The sequence below is a fragment of the Plectropomus leopardus genome, chromosome 5 (assembly GCF_008729295.1).
Source record: "Plectropomus leopardus isolate mb chromosome 5, YSFRI_Pleo_2.0, whole genome shotgun sequence".
NCBI classification, from domain to species: Eukaryota; Metazoa; Chordata; class Actinopteri; order Perciformes; family Serranidae; genus Plectropomus; species Plectropomus leopardus.
The window spans coordinates 311,206-334,502 of NC_056467.1; the positions used below are offsets into that span (position 1 = coordinate 311,206).

A 23,297-nucleotide genomic window follows, 5' to 3' on the forward strand; every position below is an offset into this window, starting at 1 on the left:
GAATTTTATTTGTTAAGGATTTTTTTTTTAATTAAAAAAAAACAGCGGCAGGTTTCTGTAAATAGTTGTGTTAAAAAAATAACTCTGAATTTTTTCTTTTTTTTCCAGAGAGTAACGTTCAGACGAGTCGCTGCACTGCCCAACTGTCCGCCCTGCAGTACGTTTCTTCTTCTCTCTCTCCGACCCTTTACTCCTCTCACTGACCGAGTTTCCCCCAAAAACGTCTCAAACGTTTCCCAGTTTACAGAAACCAACCAGTCGACCTCCACTTCCTGTTTCACTTTAAAACGACCCGTCTGTCCTCGTCTATCACTGCCTTCCTGATGATCTTTCAAATATGTTTTTATAGCTGGATGTATGGAGTATCATTAGTGCCAACATTTTTTAGGTTGCAGAGGCTTTGCACGAATTTTAAATTACTTTTTTTTTCTATTGTGTGAAATTTCAGATCAGCAGAAGTCTAGTTTGATTTGTGCTTTTTGCTCAAAACACAGAAATAAATCCAGATGTTAACTCTGGAAGTTCAGTCACACCTACATTACAATATATGATTTATTTTAAATATTGTAATTTTTGCTTTTTTTGTTACTTGCACACTGCAAAAATCAGCATCAGCCAAAACTTGTAACTTTTTTTCATATATAAGAATTATTTATTGATAGATATTTATTTCAAACATGTAAAAATTAAAAAGAAGCTAAAAAAAAGCAAGATAACAATAAGTCAAATGGATGATAATCTAAACACAACTCAATGAATAGATCCTAATAAACAAAATATAATAATAAACCAATACATTTATGAATTGTAACTCATTTGGCACTTAGAATATTTGAGAGAAAAATAGACATAAAAATGCGAACAGATGTGGATTAAGAGCCAGATTTAAAAAGATTCATAACTTTTAACTGTTAATTTAACCTTTCAAACGAGTGTCTGATAGAGGTCGTCGGGTTGCATGATCCAGTTTAAATCTACCTGGATCTAAAATGAATATATATATATATATATATATACAATATTCCTTCTTTTTGCATCAGCAAGCGACGGCTTCTGTCTTTGACTTTATCTCGCTGCACATTTTTAACGTCACCAAAAACACGTGGTGGCGTCAGAGGAATACTCTAGGAATACATAAAATGAGAATATCTCAAAAATTAAAATATTGTAAGAAAGTTCAAATAGCTTTTGGAGAGTTAAGAAATATTTAGTTTATCATTTAAAAGGAATAAGATTTTTATTATTTTTTTTATTTGTGAAATATATTAAAAACATTTTAATTCTTTTTTAATTACATAATTTCAGCAATTTTATCAACTATTATGATTTATTGCCTTGCATCTTTTAGCTCAGGTTGTACAGATTTTAGGGATATGAAGCATTTGAAGATATTTCAAGAAATGACATCTCGACAACCAATGAAGCAAAATGTTGAATATTGAAATTGACTGAATATCAGATGGTAAAAAAATTACGGAAACAAAGCGGGAAAAAAGACACGAATAAAAAGCAAGAAAATATTTTCTGTGTGTTAACAAGCAAAATGACGAACATGAGCTCAGCCTGCAGACGGATGACTCGTTGCTTTTAAATTCTCGCAAAGATGATTTTTGGGAAACTCAGTCGCCTCCCATCAGCCGACGCAGGAAGGAAACCTTCAGAATAAAAGTCGTAAAAACTTCAGAGTTATCGCTTGCAGTTTTTTTTGTTGTTTTTTTTCACGTCACGCAAATTAAAAATGATAATATTTGCATGTGGACAAAAAATAATCAGAAATGTGTTTTCACCCCGACAGCTGAACTGTGATGCATGCTCAGCTGTTAAACACGCCAACGCCGCCATTTTACAGTGATGAAACCAGGGGGCGGGGTCAAAGAGGTCGACTCTTATTGGCTGCCACAGCCTGGATATTTTATTTTTGAGGTTTTTGTAGTTTGTTGGTAACAAACGGATGGACGGACGGATGGACGGATGGATGGACTAAAGGACTGATGGACTGATAGAAACGAACCAATCACAATCCACCGTACTGCCTCTGAGAAAGTCTTCCAGTTTGGGGTTTTTGGGGTCGGACCACGAGGATTGTAGAGACGGACAGAAACGCTCGCCGCCGAGGCGTTTCAGCGTCTCCTCGTCAGGTCCAAAAGGGACGCTCTATGTTTGTGGACGCTTTCCATGTTTGTGAAGCTTCAACACACCAAAACACTCGACAGGAATGTTGCATCAGGAGAGTCCTTTCTACCACGTCTACTTCTACGCCTCCTTCAGGCCGCGAGCCCAATCAGATTTTAAATATCAGCTCAAAAAACCGACACAACGGCGTCGCTGCTTTCACGTCATGTCAGAAAGTCTCGAAAAGTCAAAGCGATTTTTCTTTATTTAACGGGGAATTTGGAATTTAAAGACTTTAAAGATTTTAGTCTTGTGTCAAAAAATTACTGAGATTGGGAAAAAAAAGAACATCTACATTTTTTTAAAATAAGTTTGCTTTTTTTGTTCATATTTGCAAATAAAAAATACCAATAAATTTAACAAATGAGCTGTAACAGGGAAAAAAGAAATCAGAAAGCTTGACTTTGAGCTAAAATTTTTTTTAAAATATTTTTGAAAAACAAAACCAGAAAGTTTGGGAGGAAAAGAAAAGCTACAAATTTAAAAATAAATATATAAATAAAGCAAATTTAGCATTTTATTAAAATGTAGAAAAATAAATTTTTTAAAAATTAAATCAGACATTTGAAAAAAATAAACTATATAATAAAAATACTCCTAAGGCCGATAAAGTGAAAGTATTGATTGTAAGTTATTTTTCTCTTTCATAATTTAATATTCTTTAAACTCCTATTTATCTTATGTTCGTTTTATTCCTTAAATTTTTTTGCAAATATCTACAAAGCCCTTTAAGTCCTGACAAAATGTATTATTTTTTTAAATAGCGTGTACAAGATTTTAAAAAAACACTTTTTGGGATCATACACTAAAAAAGAATTATGACAACGATAAAAAAAGATGTTAAAACTGTCAAACAAATTTTTAAAAAATGGTTTAACCCAGTGAGTTTTGAAAATGAAGCCGTTAAGATATTTAAAGAAAATTCTAACAGAAAAAAAAAATGACCCTTTAAACAGACCCGTGACTGTTGTTTCGAAGTTGCAGGAAACATTTGAGAACGTCTCAAAGTTTTCGCCTGCTCTCACATAAACAGGCCAATATTTCGTGCTCGTATTTTAAACGTGTGTGCGTAAAGTTTTTTGCTTTGAATCCGTCCTCAGTCTTTGTGTAATCTCGCTGTTGATGAACATGATTTAAGCACAAACGTTATTTGGACGTTCTCAAGTCGTTCCTGCATGAACCTGCAGAGATTATCACAAGTTTGGAAAAGCACAAACCGCTGAGTGTTTGGTCCAAAAACGGAGAATTACGGAGATTTTCCGCACGACGTGAAGGCGGCACAGTTCGATTTTTGTGAATAATTTGTGTCGGAGGTAAACGTGACCTGAAGGCGGCGTCAGTTTTAGAACGAGGACGAAGGACGCTCTGCAGTTAAAGTCTGTGACTCAGAGAGGACGGCGGCTCGGCTCACAGCTTTTCAGGTCAAAATAACTTTAAATTCAGCGTTTTGGTCGAAGTGGAGCCTGTGAGTCGACCTGCCGCACTCTCTCCGTAACTTTATCCAAAAACAATAAGAGACTCGGCCGGCTGCTGTTGCATGGAGAAGTTCGCAGCACCGCCGACGTCCACCGGCGCAACACGATTATGATGTCATTACCGAGCGACAGAGGCCCTTCGGCGGCCGGTCGGCCCCTCGCAGGTGAACGGAGAGGGGGCGGGAGGATGACGCGCTGCCGCCATGTCGAAAACGTCTTCGTGGAGCCTGAAGTCTCTCGATCTTTCTTTGTGTTTGCTGATGTTTGCACCTTTTCTGAGACACCTTCATATATCGCATCATATATTAGAGAAACCTCATCGCAAATACGCAGCAGGATGAAAACGATAATGAAAAATTAAAAAAAGAACGATACAAAAGTTTCAGTGTCCGCCTCATTTTTTTTATTATTTCAGTTCAGCCGGACGTTCTGCTGTGATGTTTTATGTGTCTGTTTCTTCTAACAATCATTTTTTAGACAAACATTTCAGCGTCAGACTGGCGAGTAGAGATGGCAAATTCAAAACTTTGAAACGTTTCCAAACATGTTCACTCTGCATTTGCATCTGCTGATAGACGTTTGCATCGCACCCGTTTGTCTTTGTTTTTGTTGTAAGCTCCCTTTTCCTCAGCCCGAAATCCTCAACAGGTGTCAATCAAATCAGACTGCTTTTGACTGACTTCTTGTCGGATATGCAGATATTTCATATCGTTATTAGCTGTGACCGATAACTTTGGACTTATGCTACAGTATGTCTGTAGAACATTTAATCTGTCCGGGTTTGTACCGGTCACATGACGTTTTGAAACCTATCTTGAGCTACGTGCCAAAGCCGGAAGTGACGAAACGCTTCGAAACAGTTTGATCTTCGGTGTCGAATTGCCATCTCTACTGAGAAGTGTCTGAACCAACGGCCGGGAAAACGGCAGGCATTGTTCTGAAAAACACGGATACATTTGAAAGTTATTATTTAGTGAAAACGCTGAAACTTTACATTTCAACACTCTGGTTAATGTGGGGAAGCATTATACGCATTGGGTTATACAATAAGCATTGGGTTAAGGTTAGAAAAACTTCATGTCTCAGTTTTTTTAAAAACGGGGTTTTGGGGTGCAGTCGTAACTGGAAATGCAGCGATGTCGACAACTTTTTCGTGCCACTTTTCCTGATGGAAAGTTCGCAATGTCTTGTTTTCCCGTCTCTTTCCGCGCTTGAAAACGAGCGATGTTTCTGTCAAACAACAACCTTTCTTGCCTTTATCCCTGCTGGAAATGCAGCGATGTTTCTGTATGAGGCAGCATCTTCTCTTGCTACTTCTAGCAATGAAAAACAACCTCTTTTCATCCATTTTGCCTGCTTGAAAAGTAGTGATGTCTCGGTAAACAGCATCCGCTTTTCTGGCCTCTTTTCCCGCTTGAAAGCCAGCAACATTTCTATAAAAAAACAGCTTTTCTTGCCGTTTTTTCTGCTGGAAATGTAGTGATGCAAAACCAAATACCTTTATGCCACAACTGCTTTTAGAAAAAGCCAAGATGTCTCAGTAAAAGCAACACTTTTGCCGCCACTATCCCTGCAGCAGAAGGAGCGATGTTTCTGAATGAAACAACCACTTTTTGTGGCACTATCACCGCTACAAAAGCGCTTGCTGCTTGCTGGAAACGCGGCAATGTTTCAATAAAAATGAAAAAGCTGCAATGAAAAAATCAGCTGTTTTTGTTTTGAGTGTTTTTTAAATCCATTATTCCCTCTGGAAAAACTGAGAAATGAAAACATGTATTATTTATTTATTCATTTATTTATTTTTTGGCCACTATCCCCACTGGAAAAGTAGTGATTCCCCATAATGTCTGGACTTTTGTGCCATGATGTCCGTTGGAAAAGCAGACTTCTCTTGCTGCTGAGAAAAGTTTAAAAACTTCCCACTAGACAAAAAACGAGCGGTAGCTACAAAACAGCCACGTTTGGTGACGTGAAACACTTTGTTTTTAACTTGTTTTCTTCAAGCTTCCTTGCTGCTCAGTGTCTTTTGAGAGGATTTAAACAGTTAACACCAGTTAAAGTCAGTGAGCTGAAGTCCAGACGAAGTCACGCCATCAGACTCTGCTGACGTTGAGTCTTCATCAGGTTTTCAGCTCTTCAGTGACGCTTCGTACCATTTTCTTCCTGCAGGAAACGCACCTCTGAAAAGCGTGAGCTCCACGTCAGCGTCCCTGCTGGTAAAAGAAAAGCTAAAGTTGAGCTTGTTAAATGTTAAAACGTCAAACTCTGAGAATGAAATGGTTCCTCTTGAATAAAAGATGAGGGGGATGAGAGGAGTGCAGAGCAGAGGTAACAGTAAATTAGGAGGACTATGGAGTTACATCACGAGGCCCGAGGGGACGCGACTCTGAGACGTCTGCTTCAGAGACGCAGTCACTACTGAGCTCCCAAATTTCACTCCACATCGGGACCGAGCGTCTTAACGCAGCAGTTTACCCAAAAACGTTATACTGCAACACACAGATTTTTACTACAGGGAGGTTTTAAATACTGGACTTTTACTCAAAGTGGAGTCTTTTCACCTTTTTTTCTTGTTTTTGTTGTAGTTTTACTTAATTCCTGTAAAGGATCTGAGTGTTTCTTCTGTTATTAATGATAATAAAACTGCAGCTGATCTTAATTTGAAAATCCAGACCTCAGGTTGTAGGGAGTTACTTCAGTGTATTTATTTATTCATTTATTTATTCATTTATTCATTTTTAAGGGGGCATGTACAGTTTAAAACATAAATGTTATGTTTATAATGATCATAATTACATATTTAAAATTATGCTGCAAAATTATTATCGTTTGGAAAAGCCTTTTTCCAGGTCATTTCTTTATGGGTTTTTTTTTCAACTTTAATTTTTTTTGTTGTTCTTTAACTACTTTCTTTTTTTCCCTTTAACTACTACTTTACATAGCTCATGTAATGTTGAAATTTCTTTTTAAATATCATAAATTGTAAGCACTCATTCCAGGTCACTCTCTTGTTGTTTTTCTTTATTTTTTCTTTTTAAAAAAAATAATTTTCAGGTTTTTTTTCTTGTAGTTTTTACTAATTTATTTATTTATTTTTTACTTTTATTGTCATCATATTCCTTCTCATCATGCATAGCTCATCCCATGTATTGATATAATATTTGAATATATATAAAAACTGATAAATAATAATACATAATGACAATAATTGCAGTTCAAGTTTCAAATCTTTTATCTTAATCGTGGAGAAATATCTCTAATCTCATTTTATTCATCATTCCATAAATTATTTTCTTCATCACAATTTCAGCAATCCTGTACAACAACAAAGGGCTAAGAAAAATTAAATAAGATGGAATAAAATGACAAAATACAATGCAAGGAGTACAACATGGTAGTACATAATCTGCTCAGTTTCAGTGGGTTAAATGTTTTATCATGAAAGTTTTACAAGCTTTCAATATTCAGCGTGCAGATAACCTCAACGCTTCCTTTTTATTAAGATTTAATGCAATGAAGTTTTAGTTTATTTAAAGAGCAAAAGTGCCAGAAATTAATGTGCAGAGCTAACACAATTAAAATTAATCATAAAAAAATCAGTGTGTTTTCTTATGTGTTTTTTTCTCAGTGTATTGTTACTCCCAGAGTCAATTTCAAAATAAAAGCCCTGTTAGTGTGGTCAGGCGGATGTTAGAAAGCGGAGGAGCAGCAGCGATGAGTGCAGCAGAGACGGTTTGTGGTCACAGTCTAAAGTGGTTTTTCGTGGTTTCGGCTGCTGCTGTCTTATTAAAAGCTCTCTGTTCTTCCTGCAGCAAAGTGAAAAACACAAAGTCGGACAGACGGGCTAAAAGCTCTGCGAGCATCTGCTCCGGCAGCAGAAATACACTCTGCAGCTGCTTTCCACTTTACAGACGACTCCTGATGTCTTAAGAGCTTCATCCAATTTTAACGAGGAGCGACACAAAAACACGACTCTGCCGCTGCTAAAACCCTCGGCTGACATCGCAGCGACGAGAAGAGCTGCAACAGAGACAACAACACCATCTATCTTTGTTCTTCAGGGAGAGCTGAAACTAAAAATAATAACATCATCAGTAACAAAGAAAACGTGCAAATGTAGATTTAGATCAACATTTATTAACACAACAGAATCCCAGACTTCCTCTCTGCAGCTGCTCCACTGAAACTGCAGAAACACGACTTTAGACACGCAACTTTAACACTTTTATTGTGAAGCAACTTTAGGACTTTTTCAGGGAAGCATTGTTCTGACTTTTATTATGAAGTATCTTTTAGTCTCTTACTGTAGAGCAGCTTAAGGACTTTTATTGTGAAGCAACGTTGTGACTTTTACTGTGAAGCATTTATAGAACTTTTACTTTGAGGATTTTTTGTTTTTAGGACTTTTACTTGAAGAATTTTTATTTGTAAGACTATTGTGAAGCATCGCTAGGGTTTTTACTGTGAAAGAGCTTTAAAACTTTTACTCTGAAGGAGCTTTGAGACTTTTACTGTGAAGGGGCTTTAAGACTTACTGTGAAGGAGCTTCGAGACTTTTACTGTGAAGGAGTTTTGGAACTTTTACTTTAAAAGGGTTTTAAGACTTTTACTTGATGCACTGTCAGGACTTTTTATTGTGAAGCAACTTTGTGACTTTTACTGTGAAGCATTTATAGGACTTTTCTTTTGAGGATTTTTTATTTTTTTAGGACTTTTACTTGAAAACATTTTAATTGGAAGACTTTTATTGTGGAGCATCGTTAGGGTTTTTACTGTGAAGGAGCTTTAAGACTTTTACTGTGAAGTAGCTTTAAGACTTTAATTGTGAAGCAGCTTAAAGACAAACATAATGTTAACCTGATTTTCTGACTCGGTGCTCCATAAGAACCAGTAAACATCCATATAACTTCATTTAACATTTAATATACAACACAAATAACACACATTTATACTGTTTTTATAAAATTAACAGCATTAATAAACTTTAACTGCCTTAAAACTTCAGATTTGATCTTGTTAACATCCTAAAATTAGATTTTTCTTTTATATTTAAATTGATTTTTTTTTTATGTTGACAGTATTTTGGGTGTGTTTAGCTCTATTTTTGTTAATGTTGTGTGTTTTAAACGTATTTATTCTCCTTAACTGTGATTTTAAAACACAACTTCAGATTTAAATCATGATAATTTAACTCAATGTGGCAATTTTGTCCATCCCTAACTTCTTTAAAGCTCTAAACACACTGAATTTAGAGTTTTTGGTATGAAATACATATATGATATAATCATATAATGACGTATTAGATATCAACACAAACTAAAACGCATCATAATAAATCTGTTATTTTGTGCTTCGCCTGTAGTTAAAGCTCTTGGCCACGAGGGGGAGACGTCACATCAGGAAAAAAACGTGTCAAACAGCTGCAAACACGAGCACGTGACTGACTGTCAAACATGTAAATATATTTAAATATATTAATGTTATTTTAGTGGTAATACTCAGAGCTGCAAAGTAGCTGAACACATTTACTTCGATTTTTAGTTACTTTTCAGATTGAAATGGGAATCAGAAACACTTCACTGATCCTCAGGTGGAAACAGAGACACGTTACTTCAGCTCTGATGTGAAAAACAGAGAAGAAAAAAAAAAATATGAAAGTAAGAAGTGATTAAAAATAAGAATATGTGCATTGTGCTTCTGTTTTCACACCTAAAATACATGCTGCAAAAACAACACACAAACAAACACATGTAGATATTTATAAATATGTATGTACTGGTGTGTGAAAATATAATATAATATATAAAATATTATAAATATATAATAATAACTTAATAATATATAATAATTTTGATGATTTTTTTTTTGGCGAATTAAATTTGTGGATTTTTGAATTTATTGATTGAGTTATTTATTTCTCTGACAGAAGTTCTTTAAAACTGAATATGTGCTCGTCTGCTGATTATTCCGCAGCAGCTGTAGTTGTATGTCAGTAACGGATATTATTGAGACTCTGCAGCACAAATATTTTGATTATTAGTGTTTGATCAGTTTTAGTGATTGGCCGCCTCGCGCTGTGCGGAAATCTCCGATCGATGTCGCAACCGAGGAGGAGGAGGAGGAGGAGGGGGAGGAGCGTCAACCGGAATACATGAAACTTGTACTTCCTAAATGCACACAAACACACACACACACACGCACACAGAAAACACACCGCTCAGTGCCGCCGCAACTTTTATCGCTTTTTATCAGTTTTTGCGCTTCTGACGCAGATTTAAAACCGGAAACAGTTTCTGCGTGTTTTAGTGAGCGAGAGCTCGAGTCCGTTTCCGTCCGTCTGTTGTTCTGTCGCTTCTCTGTTTTTTTTTGGTTCCTGTCGCTGACGGTTGCCACACTTCGCCGCCTTTTAATTAATTAATGAATTAGTTAATGAACAGGTGACGGTCTCGCGGGGCGCGTTTATCATCCTGACGGACAGACGGACGGGCTCCTCGCGCTGGAAGACTTCCCGGACCACCGGGGGGGACCGGCCCGTTACTCCCGGAGATTTACTGCCGTGACCGAGCTCTGCCACCGGGCCGTTAATCATCAGAGCTCCCGGTGCTGCGGAGCCAACCGGAGGCTGAGAGTGTGGAGTGTGTGTGTTGTGTGTGTGTGGTGTGTGTGTGTGTGTAGAGAGAGAGAGAGGAGAGAGAGAGAGAGAGCAGCTCGGACTGTCACACACACATAGCCACACAAACACACACACACACACACACACACACACACACACACACACACACACACACACACACACACACACACACACACACACTCACACACTCGGGGCACCCCCCACAGACCGGACCCGCCCACCGGGACCTCTCAGCTGTAAAGAGCCGGACAGGTCGCTCCCTCCCCGGGCAGACACCGAGCAGACCTCCCGACCTCCTCCTAATGTAAGTCACCCTCCCGCTGGGCTTCATTCTCTAAATTTGTGGTTTTTCTCAGCGGAGGCTGGTGCGGCGCCAGTGCTGCTGTTGCAGTCATGTTAAATTTTTATGATTTTTGAAGGTATTTCTGTGGTTTAATTCACCGACAGTCGTTTTGAAAACGAAAATCACACCGAAGACTGAACATCTTCAACACGTTAGCCAAAAATAGACCTGCATTTGAGGTTCTTGCATTTAGGAGTCCTGCGTGCGGAATTCCTTTAAAAAAATGCTAAATTTATCGTTTTGTCGGTTATTTTTCACCAGTGCGTAAAAACAAAGGGCACAAGACACATTATCTTTAAATACGCTAATGTGTTATACATTTCGGCATTCCCATTAATAAATAAACAATTTGCCTGGATTTCCAAAAAACCCAAATACTCCGTATTTGGCAGCTGACAGTAAGCTCCCAGTGAAAACAGTCTTGAAAGTTCACATTTGTTGAAAGAAAAATGTTTTTTTTTTTTTGCTGAATTATATCTGAGCCGAATTTTTCACAAGACTCTAAATATGAGTAAAAATGTCTTAAAATGTACAAAAAGTTAATTTCAGTATGTTTATAAGATGGTCCCTTTTTTTTTAACATGATGACTTTTTAAATGAAGATTTTCCCCCTCACCAGCTGCCTGTTAGCAGAGTGAGTGTCCTCCATCGATCCGCTCTGATAATCAGATTATAGTCAATCACATCAGTTTGATGAATCTGCAGAGATCAGCAGAAACACACTGCAGTCCACCTGCCTCTTCATCATCATCATCAGCAGGCATCCTCATCCTCATCATGATCTTCACATAACATATGATATTTACAATTATTTTACTTTATCCCATTTTCACAAATTCTGCAGCAGCACTGAGCATCATTACAGCAGGAGAAGGAATATTTATGACATATTTGAAAATGCTGCCAATCTTCATTGATTTGACCGTGTTTGTTTAAAATCACCAAAATAAAGTTTAAGAAGAAAAATTGAGTCTGATGAAGAGCAAGTGTGCTCTAAACATCACTGTCTTGCATTAAATAATTTGGATTATTGGAGCCCTGCAGTGTGTGAGCTCTCTTTTTCCTAAAAAAAAAAAAAAAAAAAACTTTTAATGAAAAAAAAATAGTCCAGTTATTTTTCTTTAAATAAACAACAAAAAAAAAAAATAAAATAAAATAAAAATAAATAAATAAATAAAATAAATGCAAATTTAAGCCATTTAAAGTTGTATGTCCCTCCGCAGTGCTTAAAAACTATTTGACATGCCCCCCCCCCCCGATAAATAACAAACAGTCCCTAAATTATATTCAGATATGCAGTTCTAATGCTTTTCTGCATCCATTTCATTAGATAATGTATATTTTTCCTGCGTTATCCCTCTGACTCCCTTTTGAGCATGAAAAGCAAAAGGAAATGTTGTTTGTACAGTTTATGCAACATAAAAACACATTTACATTTACATGTTGCACAATTTATTTTTAAATAAATTCTTAAAATTTCAACCTTGCAGCCGCGCTGAGGCATCATGGGAGCAGGAGGAGGAACATTTGTGACGTTTCTGAAGCGCCGCCGTAAATCCTCCTCATTTATTTGACTGTGAACTAACAGCTGTGATGAACAGACACATAAACGCAGCGGCCGTCTGCACGCTCACTCCAGTGGAAAGCTGGTATTGATCAGCCGATCAGCTCTGTTCCTGCAGCTGATTGATCCGCGTTTACAGTCTGCAGGTTGCTGCTCCGGCGGTTCAGTGAGCAGCGTTTTTTTTTTCTTCAGGAAATTTTGGATGATTTTAGTCAAAATCCAGACCTGGCTGAGCCCAGAAAAGCCCACATTCAAAAGCGTCACATGATGTCAGTGAAAGCTGGAGGCCCAAAAACACGACTGCTGATCATTTTCACGACCTTCAGAAAGTACAGACACGTCGGTGACTTTGGCTCTCTCGAGTCTGTCGCAGAGTCAACGCAGTTTTGCAGAAATATAACCGGAACATGTTGCATAATCGGTATTATAGAAAACACAGGTTGCAGCCCGGTCGCCAGAATAAATGTTGGCGCTGTACGTTTCTGCAGACCACACGTTATTTTTGTCGGGTAAATTTAGTGGCTGACGCTCATGTTCACGCTCGCGTTTTACAAATATTTATAAATCTTTGAATTCTGAGTAAGTCATTTGATGCCATTTTTTAAAAATCATTGGAAAAAGGCAGTTAGCAACTAGGTACGAAATATTCCACAAATTAAATGTTGGAAGAAAATTAGTTTTAAATAGCGAGGAAAAAAGATAAAAATATATTCATAATTACATTTTAAAATGATGTCACACAATCATTATTTTAGGCACTTTGTTCAGGTTGTTTTCTTGATTTTTGTTTTTAATTTTTTAGAATACTTTTTACTAATTTCCTGCTACTTTTTGGGTCATGTCTTCTCTTTTTTAATTCATTATCAGGGCTTTCCTTCATTATCTAATATTTGCAGCCCAAAACAATCCAAAATATTGTTTTCTACCATCTGACCCCCGGGGGGCCTCCGTAGGGTGTGAAGCAGCACGAGGCCTCAGCGGTGTGTGTTTGTCTGAGAGTCCAAAGTCCTCGTGTTACATTTACTGACAAAACAAGCAAAAAAAAAAAAAAAAAAGAGTTTGTAAGCTAATTGGTGCAATTTCTTTCAAAACTTGGGAAAAAGGCAAAGAGCCACTTTGTAAGAAATGTTCCAAAAACTAATAGATTGTAAAAAAAATACTTCGAAAAAGCTGGAAGAAATGTTTCGGGGGGTAAAAAAAATTATATTCATCATTTTCATAATTGCATTTTTAAAATTCTGTTACAGAATCATATTTTTAAGCACTTTTCCTGGCCATTTTTTAAAATTTTTGTTTTAATTTTTCTTTTAAATTAATTATTTTTAGGTAACGTTCTTGTACTTTGTACTCATTCCTTGCTCATCTTTTATTATTTATATACACAAAAAATAAATAAATAAATCCAAAACAATATTGTTTTCTACCGTTTGACCCTCAGGGCCTCCGTACGGTGTGAAGCAGCCGCTGAGGCCTCAGCGGTGTGTATTTGTCCGAAAGTCCAAAGTCCTCGTGTTACATTTACAAACTGAACGAGCCAAAAACATCAAATTAGATTTAAAAATCTGCGTTGTGGGCGGGTCATAAAGCAGATGAAAACGTCGTAAATTAAAAACAGCGAATGAAGATGCTGAGCGATGATCCGAGTGTGAAACGTGATTTCCTCTCGCTCAGAGGAAACTGCTGAGTGTTTGTTTGTGTGAACGAGCGCCTGAAAATGAGTAATTAAATACCCAGAATCCTCTGGGGCGAGGCTTGTTATTGTCGTCTCATACCTGTTAGTGTGTGTTTACACGCTTAAATACACACACACTCACACACACACACACACACACAGAGGAGGGTTTACTGAGATCCGTTCAGTGTGTGTGTGTGTGTGTGTGTGTGTGTGTGAGTGTGCGCGCGTGCGTGCGTGCGTGCGTGCGTGCGTGTGTGTGTGTGTGATGGATGGTGTTGTGGAGCAGCTCTGGTTTCTGAATGTCCCTCCTGGATCCACTCGCTCTGCCTGATCGTCCTCCATGACACATTGTCTCTCCGTCTTTCTCTCTGTCTGTCTCTTTGTTTGTCTCTCCGTCTGTCTCTCCATCCGTCCCTTTGAGACAGAGTAAGAGAAGACAGACAGAGACAAAGCAAGAGAGAGAAGACAGACAGAGACAAAGAGAAAGATAGACAGACAGAGAGAGAGACAGAGAGAGAGACAGAAACAGGCAGAGACAGAGAGAGAGAGAGACAGAGAGATGGACAGAAACAGACAGAGACGGACAGAGACAGAGAGACAGACAGAGACAGAAACAGACAGAGACAGAAACAGACAGAGACAGACAGAGACAGAGAGACGAACAGACAGAGACAGACAGAGACAGAGAGACGAACAGAAACAGACAGAGACAGACAGACAGACAGACAGAGAGAAAGAGAGACAGAGACAGACAAACAGAGAGACAGAGAGAGGACAGGCGGAGCTTCACTTCCTCCCTGAGAGCAGCATTCGTACTTTGACAGTTTTTATTTTGTCCTCTTTTGGGAAAATCCTGTAAAAACTTTGAGCACGTTGAGACATTTTCCTCTGAAACAAACCAGCGTGAAGTGACCACAGAGAGCTTTAACAGTGTCTCCGTCCCTCTGCAGGGCGTCCTTCGTCTCCGGCCTCCTCTTCCTCTCGGTGCTGGTGGGCGGGATCACAGCAGCCGTCAGTCAGTCTGAGCCGTCAGGTGAGTGACAGCCGGGTCATGATTGGAGCTCGTTAGAAGATTACACATCTATTTTTGCTAATTTCATATGGTGTTTTTTTTTTTTTTTTTCAATCAAACTGTGAAGCACTTAATAAAATAAATCAATAAATAATAATAATATTTATTTATATATGACCTCAGAATAATAAAATAAACATTAAAATAAACATCAACAAACACGGCAAACAGAGAAAGGTCGAGAGGAGTCAAACAAAAACAACAAAACGTCAAAAAGAATAAAGCAAATAAAGGCGTAAAAGTGGTAAATCCAGCAGATCTCAAAAGGCAGTTTAAGTAATAAAAGTCGATGATATAGAAATAATAAAGGAATACTAAATTGAATTGCATTCAGTTTGTTTCTAAATTATTAGATACAAATAAAATTTGATTTGATCGACTGCAGTTTTGTCAAATATGGCTTTTTCGCCAGCGTAAACACTTTTAAGAAAAAAAAGTCATTTTTAAAAAAATAAAATACACAAAATTTTAAAAAGAAAAAAGGAATTGTAAAAAGAAAAATCACTTAAAAAATTAAGAGGAAGAAAATTTTTTCTTTTTTTGTTTTTTTTTTAACAATCCGAGGGTTAATGGAAACTGTGTCGTGACGTCAGTCCAGTTTAACAGCTGAAAACTGATTTTCAGAGGTTTCCTCTGGCTGCTCTCTTTAAACTCTGAAACTGTCTGATTTTATTCATTTTAATGTAAATGCAGACTAACAGCTGTGTGGTTCGGTCTTTGTGAGGGAATCAAAAACATGAAATATGATAATCGGGACTTTTTAAAAACATTTTTACTTTCCACATTGTGAGCTGCATGGAAGGTAAAAAAAATTCACTTGCTGATGCTGAGCAACTCTGCAGAAGAGGGGTTAATTAAAGCTGAAGCTCCGGCCCCGCGGGGACGAGGAACGGATGGTCCCAGAGAGACGAAGGACATTTGTAACACTGTCTGAGGGGGGAGGCTGCAGGGGGAGGCTGCAAGGGGAGGCTGCAAAGGGGAGGCTGTAAGGGGAGGCTGCAGGGGGGAGGCTGCAGGGGGGAGGCTGCAAGGGAGGCTGCAGGGGAGGCTGCAAGGGGAGGCTGCAGGGGGAGGCTGCAAGGGGAGGCTGTAGGGGGGAGGCTGCAAAGGGGAGGCTGTAAGGGGGAGGCTGCAGGGGGAGGCTGCAAGGGGAGGCTGTAAGGGGGAGGCTGCAGGGGGGAGGCTGCAGGGGGGAGGCTGCAAGGGGAGGCTGCAGGGGGAGGCTGCAAGGGGAGGCTGTAGGGGGGAGGCTGCAAAGGGGAGGCTGTAAGGGGGAGGCTGCAAGGGGAGGCTGTAGGGGGAGGCTGCAGGGGGAGGCTGCAGGGGGAGGCTGCAAGGGGAGGCTGCAGGGGGAGGCTGCAGGCGGAGGTGAGGATGGATGTAGTGAGGGGGGAGCAGGCAGGCGGGTGGAGCTGAATGAAATGAGATGAAACGTGGATGAATCCTTTGGGGAAAAAAAACGTTTTTGCAGCAACAAACTGCTGCTCACAGAAACGTGTTTAATGTCCTGCAGCTTCATGATGTGACGCTCAGTTATTTCTGAGTCTTCGGGGAAACTGCAGACGTCAAACCTTCAGGGTTTAAAAACTCATCAAGCTGGACTGAATAGATTTTTTTTAATTGCAGTATCGTGTGAAACAAACCAGGCTGATTCACTGCATCATAATGTACGGAAGCCCTAAGCTGCCATACAGTCATACTTTTTTTTTTAGAGATAACAGAATATTTTCTATAACAACGACATAATTAATTTGAGATCTCGGCGTAACAAAAATAGCATCATTTTAGGCTATTCATTGAAAGAATTCATTTGAAACGTCATACATTTTTAATCGAGAGAGCAGAAAAGCATTAATAGCATAGCATACATTTAGTATTTAATACATTTTATAGCATTTAATAGCTGAAACACAGTTGCCACAGTTGTTTTCTGTTCAGATAAGAGACATGAAATATGAGAAAAATGGAGGCATGTCATGTGATCAGTTGATTACTTTTCTTTAATACTTTATCATTGAGCCAAAGACCCAAACAAGACATAACAAAGATATCGTTTTTAAAGAAATATTCACGCATCATCCCGTTGTATGCTGATGATGATTTTAGAGAATTATTCAAACATGATCACGTCTGTAGTTTCCAAACAGACACTGTGAAAATTAGAGCCCGACCGATTTATCGGTCAGCCGATATTATCGGCCGATATGAGCCTTTCAAAAACATGTTGGAGCATATCAGCATCGATGTATACTTTTTCCGCTATGTGCGGATAAGAAAACTTTTTTACAGACCATAAAATGCAGAAATCGATGCTCGGAGGTTTGGAAATGTTCAGCAACTGACTGAAACTGAACAGCACTCATGTTTAATTTAGTTATTTATTTTTTTGTATTTATTCTTTATTTAAATGGTCAGCAAAGACCAAACAGCACTGATGTGTATTTTATTTTTATATTTCGTTATTTAGCAGCCCTCTGAGTACTTCTGCATAATCATATCGGTGCAAAATCAGAACACAATCTACGTAGAAATGATCTATTGTCATTCCAGCTCAAAAATTCACTATATCCGTCACCATCGGTGTATTTTTCCAACATAAAATCGGTATCGGCCTCAAAGATCCCACATTGGATCAAGTGAAAATATAAATTAACATTTTTTACTGCGTCTCATATTTTCAGTGGAATATCGAACGCGTTTATTAGTCAGCTGGTGTCGTTTTTAAAACTGAGCCGCTCAGCCTGAGAGTCACAGAGCAGAGGATGTGAGTGCAGGGAGGTGGAGAGGAGGGACAGTGGAGCTGGGGGGCGGACAGACGGATGAGGATGAAGGTATTACTGGAGATGGATGGCTGGATAGTGAGGGAGGAGGAGGAGGAGGAGGAGGAGGAGGAGGAGGAGGAGGAGGAGGAGGAGGGATGTTGGAGAAGGTTTTAATAGAAAGACTAATACTCTGGGCAGGAAAAACTGACAGGTCAATTACCAACACACACACACACACACACACACACACACACACACAGACACACACACACACACACACACACACACACAAACACACACACACACACACACACAGACACAGACACACACACACACACACACACACACACACACACACACACACACACACACACACACACACACACACACACACACACACACACACACACACACACACACACACACACACACACACACACACACACACACACACACACACACACACACACACACACACACACACAGACACACACACACACAGACACACACACACACACACACAGACACACACACACACACACACACACACACACACACACACACACACACACACACACACACACACACACACACACACACACACACACACACAGTGCAGGAGGTGCAGAGAGCCTCCATTAATCAGCCTTCAGAGTTCAGGATCCAGAGAACAAAGCGGAGCTCAAACTGTCTCACACTTAAGTAACAAAGTAACATGACGCTCGAGGTTCTGAGCTTTAACATCAAGATGAGTACGGGGACGGGGAAAAGGACGGGGACGGGGACAAGGACGGGGACAGAGACAAGGACGGGGACCCAGAATATGAGGGAGTATGTGGTGAGACACTGGAGGAGACCTTTCTCTAAAAAACACATTAAACATCACTTTTATTATAACATATTGAACAGTCAGCATCGTTATCCTCCTGCAGGAGTGTGTGTGTGTGTGTGTGCGCGTTTTTGTGTGTCTGATCTGACTGACTGACTGAAGACTGAAGACTTGAGCCGAAACCATGAGACAGTGAATGGGTTTGCCATTTAAAAATTGCCATTAAAAAAAAAAAAAAAAATCAACAAGAATTTCTGAAGAAAAAAAATTGCCCAAATTATTTATTTAAAAATTGCAAAGAAAGAAAAAATAATCACTGTTTTATAAAATTTTAACAGTTTTCTTAAATTGTTTTTTATAAGAAAACAAATAGCAAAACTTTAAGAAAAATAAATCAATTATAATATTTAGAGGAAAAAAGCACCAATTTTCTTTTGAAAAAAATCACATAAAATCTTAAAAGAAATAAAAACAATATTTTTAGGAGAAAAGAATATTGCCAAAAACTTTTAAAAGATTTTTTTTTAATTTTAAAAAAATAAAATACACAAAATGTTAAAACAAAAGAAAAAAAAAGTAAAATTACAGTAAGAAAATGTTATTTAAAAACAAAAAACAACATTTTAAAAGAACAAAATTTGCCAAGAGTTTTAGAGGGAAAAAATGCCAATTTTATTCGAACACCAAAAAGTTTCAAATGAAAAATTGTCAAAAATTTAAAAAGAAAAGAATTTGCAAAAATAAAAAAAAACCCACACAAAAACATGCCATCCTTAAAAATCAGCAGAAAAATAAATATAACATACAACCATTTAAAGTTGTATTTCTCTTTCCTAAGTCATAAATAACAAATCTGAATTATATTTAAATATTTGTTTCTAATTCTGTTCTGAATTTGTTATTATTATTTAATTAATATGTATTTTAAAAAGCTATTATATAGTTATTAAAAAGAAGTATTTTGACATTTATGTGATTTTAGGATGTTTCTTGTATTTTAGGACCTTTTAAGGATTTTTCAGACATTTCTAAGATTTTAGGATGTGCCAGATTTTAGGATCTTTGTAGGATTTTGGGACAGTTCTCGGATTTCAGGACATTTCTATGATTTTTTTATTATTAGAGGATTATTTCTTTGATTTTAAGACGTGATTTGTTTGATTGACATTTCTGTGATTTTTAGGAAAATGAAATAAATTAAACATTTGTTTCTAATTCTGTTCAGAATGTATTATTATTTTTAATAAATATGTATTTTAAAAAGCTATAATGTAATAATGAAAAAGAACCAGTGAAGAGTATTGATTGTTGTTTCAGTGAATGTTTATGGTCTTTAAAATTTGCCTGGAAAAGTCCTGGAAATTTATCGGTAAAAATGTGTTTGAACTCTGAAAAACAGCAGAAATAAGTTGCGCAATTGTTGAATCAGAAGTTGATGTTCCTCTGAATTGTGTGTCAGCGCTTTTCCCAGCTGACGGAAATAAATCAGGGCGGTGTGGGATATTTCCAGCCCGAAGGTCGAGGTCAAAACACACCAGCAGTCTGTTTTCATGTTTCTCACTGTGGCTGTTTGGTTATTTCAGACACATCTGGTTTTTAGCATTTTACACTGAGTTTAACAGATGCTGCAGCAGCAGAGGTCAGATGTGGGACTGATGTCCTCTGTGAGCCTGATTGACGAGTTTCGGTGTTTTAATTTGTAATTTATCTCTTTTTTGCCCTCTGAGCTTCGGGCCTTTAATGAGATGGAAGTGTAATAACGTCGTTCCTTTAACAAGGCCAGTTAACGACGACATCCACTAAGCTCTGTTTGATTCTCCCATAAAAGCCCTAAATCAGAGCCAGACGGCCTGGACCGGTCCAGATCCAGAGACAGAGAGACGTCCCTCTGCTCCTCTTTCTCTCCGCTCCATCATTACTTCCTTTTAAAAAAATACTTCATCCCCACAGCCACAAGTTTTTTTTGCTCGTTTGACCTTTGGCACTAAAGCTTCGAATCGCACCGAAAGATAACGGAAAACATTTGTGACCATGGAAACCGAGACATTTATAGAACAAAGCACTTTGCAAAGTGTCACATGCAAGGATTTTAGGATGTTTGTGTGATTTTAGGAATTTTTTTTTTACCATTTTTGGATGTTTCTAGGATTTTAGAATGTTTCTCAGACCTGTTGGACTGATGTGTGTAATCTGTGTCCCCTCAGAGCCAGTATGTTGGGCCTGCTGGACTGATGTGTGTCCCCTCAGAGTCCGTATGTTAGGACTGTTGGACTGATGTGTGTCCCCTCAGAGTCCGTATGTTAGGACTGTTGGACTGATGTGTGTCCCCTCAGAGTCCGTATGTAAGGACTGTTGGACTGATGTGTGTCCCCTCAGAGCCTGTATGTTAGGACTGTTGGACTGATGTGTGTAATCTGTGTCCCCTCAGAGTCTGTATGTTGGAACTGTTGGACTGATGTGTGTAATCTGTGTCCCCTCAGAGTCTGTATGTTGGAACTGTTGGATTTGATGTGTGTAATCTGTGTCCCCTCAGAGCCTGTATGTTAGGACTGTTGGACTGATGTGTGTAATCTGTGTCCCCTCAGAGCCTGTATGTTAGGACTGTTGGACTGATGTGTGTAATCTGTGTCCCCTCAGAGCCTGTATGTTATGACTGGGGGGAGTCCCGTGAGGGGGAGCCAGTCTCGATCCTGGAGGGTGAGGCCGGCTGGCTCTCCTGTCCTCTTTTCTTTCATCCCTCCGTCTATAACTACACGTCCACCCAGAGCGCCGGACACAACCTGGTCTGGTACCGCGTCCCTGAGGGTCAGCACCTGGAGCAGCCAATCCCCTACAACAGGAAGTTCAACAGGTACGACAGGAAGCTCTTATCAGCTGATTCTTAACCAAGTAGTAAAGTACAGTAAATCTGCAGTAAAGTAGCTTTTATTTTGAAGTGTGGTTTCCTGCTGGAGAGTGAGAGAGTTTTTCCTTTTTTTCGAGAACTGTAACTATTTAAGTGCCCTGTTCTCGGTTAAAAATCTCCAATTATTTTAAAAGGAAACATGTCTCCCAAACCTGTAAGCTTGCTTTCCAGTTCTTTTTTCTTTTTTTTTTAGAAATTACCAAAGAATTATTTCATGGAAAAAATCATTGCCAAACATTTTAAAGAAAAAAAATCGCTTAATATTTTAAAGTATTATAGTAGTATAGTATATATTTTAAAGAAAATTGCAAAAAGTTTTTTAAAAATCCCCAATATTAAGTAAAAAAAAAATCCAATATTTTTAAAGGAAACACTCCTTCCAAACTTGCAGAAATGCTTTTTTTTTTTTTTTTTTTAAAAAAACTTAAGCAATTAAAAAAAAAATCCCTACAGATGTCCAGACTCAGCCCGTCCTCTGGTCTTAACTAACTGCAGTTTATTCTTGCATTTTCTTTGATATCGTTCTGATTTAAGCCCCCGTGCTCTTTATTTTTCTGAGAAAAGTTGAACTGATGACTGAGGAGAAATGTGGCCCCCGGCGGCATCAGTTGGGAGTCTCTGGTCTGAAGAGCCCCGCTGGACTGCAGGACGGCCGTCTCAGTCCAGCCTCATTCAGAGTGATCGAGCCGCTTTGAGAGTAACTGACTGATGAGGTGCGCTGTAACGATTTCAGAATGTGGTGTTCTGGAGGCGAGCGGCTCGATTAGCGTCACCAGAGTCAGAGCAGCTTTGTTCTAATGTCGTTTTAATTGGATCTGATTTACGCTCGTTCACCGTCTGATGTGATTCTGGTCTGCAGCTCGGGGCTCAGCAGAGACAGAGACAGACTGTGGCTGGAGCCGGCCGCCGCCGCCGACACGGGACAGTACATCTGCATGCTGCGGTAAGACGTTAACCCCTCACTGTCTTTGCATTTTAGTGTTTTATCAGCTTTGATGATTCCAACCTAATTCTCCTCTGAAGTGAATACAGCAGTGATGCTCAACTTATGGCCCACGGGCCAAATCGGGCCCCTGATAGAGCCCCTGGTGGCCCCCAGCCCTTTTTTTTAGGTGTCAGAGACATAAAACAGCATCAACATAGAGCTTGTTGATCAAAAAAAGAGCCAGAGGAGGATCCCCTACATCCCCGACAGAGGACACAGCTGAGACACTGATGTCCTAAAATCTGAGAAATGTCCCAAAATACTAGAAATATCCTAAAATCCCGGAAATGTTCTGGAGTCATTGAAATGTCCTAAAAACCTAGACACGTCCCATAATCATAGAAACATCCTAAAATCTGAGGAATGTCCTAAAATCCCTAAAATATCCTAAAATTGTGCTAAAATCCTAGAAATGTATTAAAATGCCTGAAATTTCTTATTTTCCGAGAAACTTTCTTAAATCCTGAAAACATCCTTAAAATCCTAAAAGTTTCCCAAAACCCTTAAAATGTGTTAATATCTGACATATTTTTCTTAAATCATTGTATTGTCCAACAAGTCTTGAAACATCCTAAAATCCTACAAATGTCTTAAAATCCTTGAAACGTCCTAAAATCCCAGACACATGTATGAGGCTGCTCTGACTGGCCCCGCCCTGCTGTCATTGTGCAAAAGTGGCCCCCAAATTAAAAAACAGGTTGAGTATTTTTACTGCAGAATTTTTAAAGTTAATTTCAGAAAAAATGTAAAATTTGATTAAACAAAAAGCATTAATGTTTTTGCATCGTGCCTCAAACTGTCGGGATGGTTTTAAGGTTTGTGGCTGCGTCGGCCCACGCAGCAGCTCAGTGATCAGACCTGCAGCTCGCCGCTCTCGGCTT

The 23,297-nt window shown here is 38.6% G+C and overlaps 1 protein-coding gene across 1 annotated transcript in view; it reads left to right on the forward strand.

Moving 5' to 3' along the window:
* Window positions 1-10,578: 10,578 nt before the first annotated feature.
* Window positions 10,579-23,297, forward strand: part of LOC121942823 (interleukin-1 receptor accessory protein) — a 26,507-nt gene continuing 13,788 nt past the window's right edge. The window contains exons 1-4 of the mRNA XM_042486088.1: window positions 10,579-10,585; window positions 14,814-14,896; window positions 21,164-21,377; window positions 22,291-22,374. Of these exons, the coding sequence (XP_042342022.1) occupies window positions 10,584-10,585; window positions 14,814-14,896; window positions 21,164-21,377; window positions 22,291-22,374 (383 nt within the window). The 5' untranslated portion in view covers window positions 10,579-10,583. The remainder of the gene's footprint in view (window positions 10,586-14,813; window positions 14,897-21,163; window positions 21,378-22,290; window positions 22,375-23,297) is intronic.